At 57.9% G+C, this 9,561-nt stretch overlaps 1 protein-coding gene across 1 annotated transcript in view; it reads right to left on the reverse strand.

Moving 5' to 3' along the window:
• Positions 1-864: 864 nt before the first annotated feature.
• Positions 865-9,561, reverse strand: part of WNT10A (Wnt family member 10A) — an 11,874-nt gene continuing 3,177 nt past the window's right edge. The window contains exons 3-4 of the mRNA XM_032412056.1: positions 3,840-4,219; positions 865-1,404 (exon numbers count right to left, since the gene is read on the reverse strand). Of these exons, the coding sequence (XP_032267947.1) occupies positions 907-1,404; positions 3,840-4,219 (878 nt within the window). The 3' untranslated portion in view covers positions 865-906. The remainder of the gene's footprint in view (positions 1,405-3,839; positions 4,220-9,561) is intronic.

The following is a 9,561-nucleotide window of genomic DNA, read 5'->3' on the forward strand; positions in this document are numbered from 1 at the left end:
AAGGCACAGCATAGGGAATAGAATCACTGGTGTAATAGCATCCGATGGTGACAGATGGCGGCTACACTTGTGAGCAGAGCGTAACGTATAGACTTGTCCCATCACTATGTTGTACACCTGCAACTAATGTACATTGTGTGTCAACTGTACTCACAAAGTTTTTTTTTAATGCAAACAAAAAATAAAGGGGCCCCACTCCCCACAAATCACTCTACATCCAGCACCGAGCTTTATTTTCTTCATGGCACAGAGCATTGTCTGAGATGAGCTTGTTGGTGTATTTACTTGTTTATTGTCCATCTCCCCCAACCAGAATGTAAACTCCAAGAGGGCAGGTGCTGTGTCTCTCTCATTCACATCTGTATCCCCAGCACCCCTCATCCCCTGCAGAGTGCCAGGCCACAAAGAGTGCAAAATAAATATTTGTTAAATGAATGCTGAGGGACAGAGGCCCTTGGGGGAGGGCAGCTGAGGCCTCTACAGAATCCCTTCAGCTCAATTATGTCCATTTCTTCTTTTCTGATCATCCTCCCCCCTGCCCATCGGCTTCCATTCATTCTCTCTCCCGGGGCAGAGGTGAAGGCAGGAAAGGAGAGAGGCCCAGAGGCTGCCTGGCTGACACTCGCCCGCCCTCGCCCTCGGGTGTGGGGCACTCCCCAGCCCAGCTGAGCTGTCCGAGCCGGGGGCAAGGAGAGGGGAGGCGAATGGGTCCTTGGAGCCCACCGAAGTGGGCGGGGGGGAGGGTGGTCCAGGCAGGACTGGCCCTTCCCCTGATTGCAGATCTGACCCTCGAAGCCGGGAGGTTCCTATCGGATCAGATGGTCTGAGCTCCTGTCCCAGGAGCCTAGGCGACGCGGCCGGGGGGCCAGGCTGAGAGGGCCAGGCTCCGGGAGGGGCGCCTTTGGCTCACTTGCAGACGCTGACCCACTCGGTGATGCGGCACTCCTCGCAGACGACGAAGCAGCACCAGTGGAAGCGGCAGTGGCAGCGCTCGCTGCGCGTCTGCCGCAGGATGTTGTGGCCGCGGCCGCAGCACATGCTGCCGCAGCCGTCGGGGCCCGCGCTGCTCTTGTTGCACAGGCGGCCCACGGTGCCCGCCGAGTCCAGGCGCGGCTCGCGCTCGCAGAAGTCGGGCGACTTCTCGAAGTAGACCAGGTCGGCGGGGCTGGCGCGGCGCCGCGGCCCCGGCACGCCCGGGGCCGGAGAGGGGGCCCCCGCGGGGCCGGGCTCCAGCTGGCCGCCGTTGCGGTTGTGCGGCCGGATGAGCGTGGCGCGGTGGAAGCGGCTGCGCAGCAGCGCCCCCACGGCGCGGAACTCCGGCGTCACCTGCCAGCACGTCTTGAGCTGGCAGCTGCCTGACGTGCCGTGGCACTTGCACTTCCGCCGCATGTTCTCCATCACCGCCTGCAGAGGGAGGCACGGCGAGGGGTGACGCCCGCGGCCAGCCCCACGGCCCTCCTCCCAGCGCAGACACTGGCCTTCGAGAATCTCGGAGACTTCTGAAACCGACTCCCATGGAACAGAGGCAAAAGCCGAGGCCCGAAGCAGGACAAGGGGGGCCAGGGTAGGGTTGGGGGGCGCACAGCTCCTGAGCCTGGCAGTCCGGAGAAGGACTCCTCCCGCTCTTCTGCTGCTCTCCCATCCGCCTCCCACCAGGCCAGGTCCTGGGGGAATTCCCTCCTTTCCTCCCCTCCTCTCCTTTCCCAGCAGCTGCAGGGGGGCCCTTGGGGCTGGAGGCTGTTGCTTCCTGAGGGGGGATCCCAGATCCTCAGGGAAATTCCCTCTCCTTCCATCCCTCAGGTGGGGGCCAGGAGCAGGGGGGTGCTGGCCCCACTATATCCCCTCCCCAAAGCCTCTGGCCTCAATCCAGGCGTGAGTGGGGGCTGCGGGGAGTCTGAGAAAGCCCCTTTCCTCCTCTGGGCCCTGCAGCCCTCTGCAGGGAGCCTAAGGAGGGGACAGAAACTGGGGAGACTTCTCTTTCCCCCATTATAGTGGCTGGGGCTTATTCTGCCCAATGCTGAATGCCACGGTTCCTCCTAGGGAATAGTGAGCACCAACAGGGGCCAAAGGCTCTACCTGAATACGGAATGGGAACAGTCCCAGAGAACCAGACCCTCTGCCCAATGAAAGTGAGGAGAAGTCCCCAAACCTCCAAGGGAGGTAGTTACAGGAATACAACCTACCCACCCCCTGCCCAGCTCTCAACCTGCTCTAGAATCTCCTCCCAAAGAATCCCTTGACATTATCCTCACACGAGAAAACAGAAGCAGTTGGCCACGTCTTCCTTTCCCCAACTCCATTCCAGAACACACCCGCAGACGGGAGAGCAGTGATGTGGGGCCCTCTAACCTGAGACCCTGCCCTCTGAGTCTTAAAGGGCTCCTCAGCTTGTAGGGGCAGCCTGTGCTGTCGGCACCACGGAGGAACCAGCCCAAGGCCTCCCCTGGCCAACAGCTCCAGAACATTTTCTTCCCACCGGCAGCAGCCATTAATTAACCAGTTTAACAAGGAGGAGGAGGCACTGTTTGGTATGGGCTGGGATAGTATGGAAGCTTGGGAAAAGAGCCGCATGAACAGGGCAGGGCTGGGTGGAAGCTGGATGTGACCTGAGGGTGGATATGCCTCAGTTTACTTCACCTCTAAGTCAGGATGGGAAGAGCTGAATCAGCTCCGAGTCTCTCTGGAAGGAGAAGGTGAACCGCCTGGGTTGAGAGGCCAGGAGCAAGGGGAATGAGGAAGAGCAGGTGCCAGCCAGAGCGAGGGGAAGGCAGAAACAAGGCCTGAAGGCAGGCCAGGCAGAGCGGAGAGAAGGGACGGGGGCTGAACAGCCAGGAAAGGAGGGTGCGGAGCTCCCACGCGGGCTAAGGAGGCCTCTTAGTGGTGGCGGTCATAGAGTGCAGATAAGGCCGCAGAGGGAAAGAGCCCAGGCCCAGTGCTCAGCTGCCTGGTGACGAACCCTGAGGAAGACTCTACCACTTCCTCACGGGCTGCACCACCTTGGGCAAGCTTCTCCATCTCCCTGTACCTCAGTTTCCGTATCTGAACATGAGGCTAATACTAGGACCCTCGTAGCTAGTTGTAAGGATTAAATAGGCCACTGTGCACGAAGGTCCTCCAGGCGGTGCCTAACAAATAGGAAGGACTCCGTAAATGCAGGCGATTATTCATTATTCCTTTCCTTTCCTTCCTTCCTTTCTTTTTCTTCTTCTTCTTTTTTTTTTTTTAATGAATGACCTTTGAGGTAGTATGAACATTCAAAGGTAGGGAGAAAAAGGAGAAAGGCAACCATGCAACCACCACACAGGGCCACGGTGGCCCCCCAGGAACCTCCCCTTGCAGGAACCCCTCATTCTGCACAAAAAGGCTGGGAGAGGAGGTAGAGGATCACAGCATAGGATAGCACAGAATCATGGAACATTAGAGCTGGGCCGGGGCGGGGGGACTCGGGGATTGGGTGATCCAGTTCCACTTTCCTGCTTTATAGGGGAGGCGACAGAGTGGCAGAGCAGGGCCAAGGCCCAGGAGGCCCTGACTGCAGCCCAGTGCCCCCTCCACTGCTCACCGCCAAATAATGAGAGGAGCAGGCTGCTCAGCAGAGCGGGAGTTGATCCAGGGCAGGGCCCTGGGGGGTTCATCCCTGCATCCCCAGCCTAGCCCAGTGCCCAGCACACAGTAGGTATCCAATGCATGTTTGATGACTGGATTAGGCAGGGGCAATGAGGAAGTTGCTGAGCTAGGGCAAGTGGTGTGGTCCCCAGAGGAGAGGTAGGCCTGGTGGGGGAGGGGAGGAGCCCTAGGCAGAGGGATTTGGAGCAGGCCCAGGCGGGTGGGGCTCTCACCTGCCTCCCAACTCGGTTGTTGTGGAGCCTCATGCGTGCGTGGATGTCTCTGTGAGGCTCCCGGGAGTCCAGAAAGTCCTTAGAGAAGCGCTCCCCGAAGCCCACGTCGGGGCTACAGCCGCCCCACTCCCAGGAGTCCTGCAGGCCGGGGCTGGCAGGGGGCAGGGCTGGGTGTTCCGGGACCCCGTGGCTCAGGCCCTTACCGCGCTGCAGCGCGTCCAGCTGCAGGCGGTGCAGCTTCCGGCGGAAGGCCTCCTCGTCCCCGCGCCGGGAGGCGTCGCAACCGCACGCCCTCAGTTTGCCCAGGGCGCAAGCATTGGACACGGCGTGCACCACCCCGGCAGCCGCGATGGCGTAGGCGAAAGCGCTCTCTCGAAAACCTGAGGGTGGAGATCCAGGAAACAGGCTCTGGGGGGCCTCGACGTCTCATCCCTCCGCCCTCCCTGCCCACCCTTCTTACCACAAGAGGGAGAAACCGAGGCCCAGTGTTGGGGGAAGGTCTGGTACAAGGACACAGACTCAAAGAAGGGCAGAAATCACCCCTAGAAGTTCGGGGTGCAGGGTGGAGTGGGGGAGGGAGGGTTACATCACCCTTAGCAAGCTCAGAATTCGTGTCTACCTCTCTCCTGTTGGACAGAAAGTATCTGGTAAACGTTCTTTTGAAGATCAGGGACTTAATCTATTACCTCTCATGTGATGTTTGCAATTTAAAAATAAGCCTGCAGAAAGAAGGCAAAATTTAACCTAAAAAAATAAATCATTCGTGATGGACTTCCAGGCTCTAGGAGATGCTAATGGGCAGAAGGGCAAGTAAGAGGAGATGGGGTCCTCCTAAAGCTGCCGGCCCCAAGGTTACCTGCCGGCTGCCATCCCTTCAGCCCACTACAGAACACTCTCTGATGGCAGTGGGTCTAGGTCAGCTGAAGGGGTTGTTGGAGGAATGCTGGAAGTCAGCCCAGTGCCCTGCTGTTAAAAGTTGAGAGGGAAAGGTAAACTAAGGCAGACACCTTCCTTGGGATGCTCAGGGGGCACAAAGACCCTGATGAACCACTCTCAGGGGCCCAGGACTTGTCTACACTACTTTTCTCCTCAGTGTTTCCCAGCCTGAGCCATCCTTTGGGAAGGCCCTGGTAGGTCTGGGCCTCCCTGGCAGAGGGAGGTCTGCTTGCAGAGGAGGCTCTAGCTCCTGGACCCACAAGTGGCTTCTGGCTTATTCTGCATCTGACAAGGGACCAGCTAGTAGCATTTTCTGGTACAAGTCTCTGACCAGCCTCTGAAACCGAGAGAGTGTGGGCAGTGGGAGAAGAAGCCAGGAGCAATCATAGCCTGCACGTGAAGAGGAGAACTCACCTGTGCCGTAGGCACCTGTTGGGGGAAGCCCAGACCCTGGCAAGAGACTGAAGGCTTGCAGGAGACCAGAGATTCAGAGGAAAAAACTCTGGGTCCTTCCACCCTAGCATCAAAGACTGGAAGGATGTGCTCTGGGAGTTCCCACAGACCTCAGAGAGCCAACCAGGGCTGGACCCCAATCTTACACCCCCCATGTTCACCCTCTGCATCACAGGGTCCTGTCCCCCTGTCCTTACCTAGCCACACCCCCCCCAAAAAAAGACAAGTTGTGCAGTAGTTAAAAGTATGAACTCTGGAGCCAAATTGTCTGGGTTCAAATCTTAGCTCTTCCACTTACTAACTGTTAATAGCGACATGATCTTGGCCAAGTGACTTGACCTCTGTGCCTCAGTTTTCTCATCTGTAAAACAAGATTGTTATTATCTGCTTCACTGTTGTCCCAAAAATTGAATTAGTTAGTAAATTTCAAATACTTAGAAGAGTGCCTTACTCGTAGTAAGTATTGCACAAACATTAGCTATTTTTGAGAAGTTCTTCATGTTGTCTCATTCCACTCACTAGAGTTGCAGTTTCAGGCCATTGGTTCTTGTTTCCTCCAATCAGGGACAGAGCCCAGCAGCTCATGACCCACTTTAGGATAAATCACATGGGCCACCAGAAGCCCGAGAAGCAGGACATCCCTCTCTATCTTCTCTCTCCAGCTTGTGGCATCTCAGGACCTTTTCTGTAAGGAGCCCAGCTATTAGCAGACAGGAGGGGATGAGGATTGGGTGGAAGCCTTTTAAGGGGCTGTTGGGAATTGGTGGGAGTTGCAGAGGAGTAGACACTGACATGGGAGTGGGGCCCAAGGGAAAGGAGGGCAGACCAAGTCCCTAGGGAGCGTACCCTGTGTTTATCCCCTGCCTTTTAGCTGTGGAACTCTCAGCACTCCCCCTATTGCTAGGGGGCTCATCAGCCCACTGCTAGGACAAATGGCAATACTCAGACCTTCAGAAGCAGCCCAGGCCTCAGAAATCGTCCCCAACACACACACACACACACACACACACACACACACACACACAGTGCAAAAGGGAGATGCCCAAGGTCACAGGGTTATGCAGCAGACCCAGACCCAGCTCCCTCAGCTCCCAGGCCTGGTAACTTCCTGCTAAAGGACATTCGGCTCTAGAGAAGACATGTTCCTGAGTAAGAAACCCAGGTCATCCAGGTCCCAGTTCCTATGGCCCTAACTACGCATGCCACCAAGAAAGAGCAAGAGCCTGGTCCAGGGGGATGTGCTGGGCCAATCACCATCTTCCAGGCTCTGTTACATTCAGAGGCAGGCCCAGAGGAGTCTGAAAAAATGTAGTTCACAATCTACAGAGAACACCCCTACCTACCCCAGGCAGCTAAAGACACCATGCCAGGGCCTCTGGCCACTGTCACAGCCACGTGTAGGGGCGGCCAGGCAGGGCTTGTGTGACCACCCTCTGCTCCTAGCATCCAGGATTCAGAGAAGTCCAGCCTCCTGGGTCTGCCCCCAGCTCCCACTCAGGGCCCCAGTTTCGGTCCTGGCCCCGTCTGTCTGGGGCAGACACGGCGCTGTGCCATCTGACCAGCTGGAGGGGGAAAGGGGTGGGGCCATGGCCAGCTGGGCTGCCTGGAGCATGGGGGGGGGGGGGCTTGTTAAGACGCACAATTAGCCGTCCTGCCTTTGATCTGGGACAGGGACTGCCAGCATCTAAGTGGAGTCAGCTGCTGCTCCAGGCCAGTGGCCAGGATGGGGCTGGGGGAGGAGGTTTGGAGGGCAGGGGAGCTTGGGGGAGAGGGGATTCAGGAGCCAGTGGGAACCAGGAGGGGTCGGAGAAGCTTGAGCCCCGCCTGTCTGAGTCAAAGAGGGAGGCAAGGGGAGAGATCTGGTCTCCATCCCCTCCATGCAAATAATCTGTGCACGCTCTGGTGCCTGGGCTGAGAGAGAGAGAGAGAGAGAGAGAGAGAGTTGTGTGCATGTGGGAACACTTAGGGGGAACACTGAATGTGGCTACACGTTTGCACAAACAGAGGTAGGTGTTTGTCTGTGTGTGAATACGTGTCAGTTTCATTTCTTAGACTACTCCTCCGTTGTACCGCTCACCTCTGGACACACGGTGGGAGACCCTGGTGGCCTGGTAGCTTAGGGAGGCAGTATGGCAGGGGGTTGAGGGCGATCTCTAAAGTCAGCTAGGCTGCATTTGAGTCCTGGCTCTATAGCTCCCTTAGAAGCTGTGTGACCAATGGCAAGTTACCCAACCTCTCATTGCTTCACTTGTAAAATGAGGATACTAATAGGACCCATTGCGTCGGGATTGTTTGAGAATCTTAAAGTACAGATAAAGTGCTTTAGAACAGTGCCAGGCAAACAGCAAGTACTTAATATGTATAAGCTAATTTATCGGGGGCTATTTGAATAATGGAACTTTAGGAGATCCTGGGATATGATTGCCTGAGCCTCTGTCTCCCTATCTGCGTGCTACCACCCACCCCAAGCCTGGAGGCCTAGGCATAGAACCAATGCTCCTCAAGGGTGACCGTAAAAGGGAGGTGGGAGAAGAAAGAGCCAGGCCCTTGGAAAACAGAAGCTGGACTCTCAAACTGTGGGCTTCCATTGGGCTGAGAGCCTGGCTGGGCTGCAGGGCCTCATGCCCCCTCTTTCCATCCATTCCAGATGGGTCTAGGCCTTGGGAGAGGGCAGTAATAACCTGTGTGGGCGCTCCTAGGACCTGCTGCTTGAATCTCCTACATTTGCCTCCACCAGCCTCTCCCTGGCCCCTCATCCCTTTCCACTCCATTGCCCCTGCATCCGGAGTGAAGACATGGACGGGTGCTCTAGTTCTCACAATGAGGGGTTCCCCTCTAGATGGGCTGCCCAGCAGGTACCAATTGTCTGGGTCCTCAGAACAAAAAGCTGGGGATATCATTGCCCTGGCCCTTAGGTAAGAGCAGCCCCTGGGTTGGGGACCTTCCCACAGCTTTTTTTTTTTTTTCTAACCCCCGAGAGGCCTCTCTCCCTGTCCCCTATCCACCCAGGTTCTAGCACCCTGTCATGTCGTCTCCCGGACTGGATAAAGCCCTATTATATGCCCTGTCTTCCCAAGTTTGTCCACTCCAGGTGTTCAAGCACCCTTCCCTCCTACACTGGAAACTCATCCCTTCACCCAATCCATTTCAGGGGAGATGGCAGGACAATCAGATGGCAGTAACAGCATTAAGGTGGAAGGCCCCAGGGACCACCACCTCCCAGCAGTCTCTGAATTTTAGACATGGCAGAACGCACCTTTAAGAGAACCCCACTGGGTTGGAAGAGGGGTCAGCACCCTGTATTCCACTTGGGGGAAACGGGTCACCTGACCCCACATGGGACAATTCACAACTTGAAAAGAAGGGAGACTGGGGGGATGGACCCAGTCCAGGGACTGGCTGCCACCAAGAGTGGCCCCGTAGAATTCAAATTTAGCTAGTCCTTGAGGTGATGGGCCAAGGGAGATAACCCCACAGGAGGGTGAAGCGTGAACCCAGATATGGAGTGAGGGAAGGGTTGTAATGGTGGCCCATGGAGGGAGAAAGTGGCCAATTCTTCCAGAGGCCCAGAGGCCCCTCCGAGGAGGGAGAGGTAGAAAATGGGGTGTCGCAATGCGGGAGGAGAAGCCACCTAGGTAGGACAGTGTTCCAAGGCCAAAGGAAGGAGCCCAGCCCCCCTGCCAGAGCCCAGGAGCGGCTGTCCCGCCCCTTCCCCCCCCCGAGCTGGGCACCGCCCCGCCCTGGCTAGCCCCGGCAAGTCTCCCCCCTCCACCCCTAACCTTCCCCCGCCACTGGTCCCCCGAGCTCACCTCCCGCTTATTAAACTGCAGGTGAACCCGGGAGCGCCTGGCGCCGCGCCAACCCCGCGCGCTTCCACCTCTCCGAACTCACCCCTGAGCTTCAAAGACCCCACGTCCTCCACCGGGCCACACGGGCCTCACGCGGGCGAAGTAATCAGGACGCGTGGGTTCACTCCCTATAGAGGGGACAGGAGGCCCAGAGGGGAAGAGGGGACACCGTGGCCGGGAAGAGGGATGAAGAGCTTGCCTTGCCTTGCCTCACCCGAAGCGGCAGGGGTGAGAACCTCAGCGCCTGTCAACCCCCCGCGAGCAGAACCCAAAGCAAGGGCTCCGGCGCCCTCACCGCGGGGGCCCCGAGCGCTGGAGGGAACCCGGGGCGTCGGGGAGCGCACGGGTCACCTAGAAACCCGGAGTGGGAGCGGGCGCGCGGCGGCGGCGAGCTCCGGCCCGGCCCGGCCAGGGCTGGAGAGAGGCACAGGCCCGTCCCGCGGCGCGGGCGAGCGCGGGCGGCCGGGGCGGGGCGGGGCGGGGCG

Source organism: Phoca vitulina, unplaced genomic scaffold (assembly GCF_004348235.1).
Source record: "Phoca vitulina isolate PV1807 unplaced genomic scaffold, GSC_HSeal_1.0 scaffold1, whole genome shotgun sequence".
In the NCBI taxonomy this organism is placed as follows: Eukaryota; Metazoa; Chordata; class Mammalia; order Carnivora; family Phocidae; genus Phoca; species Phoca vitulina.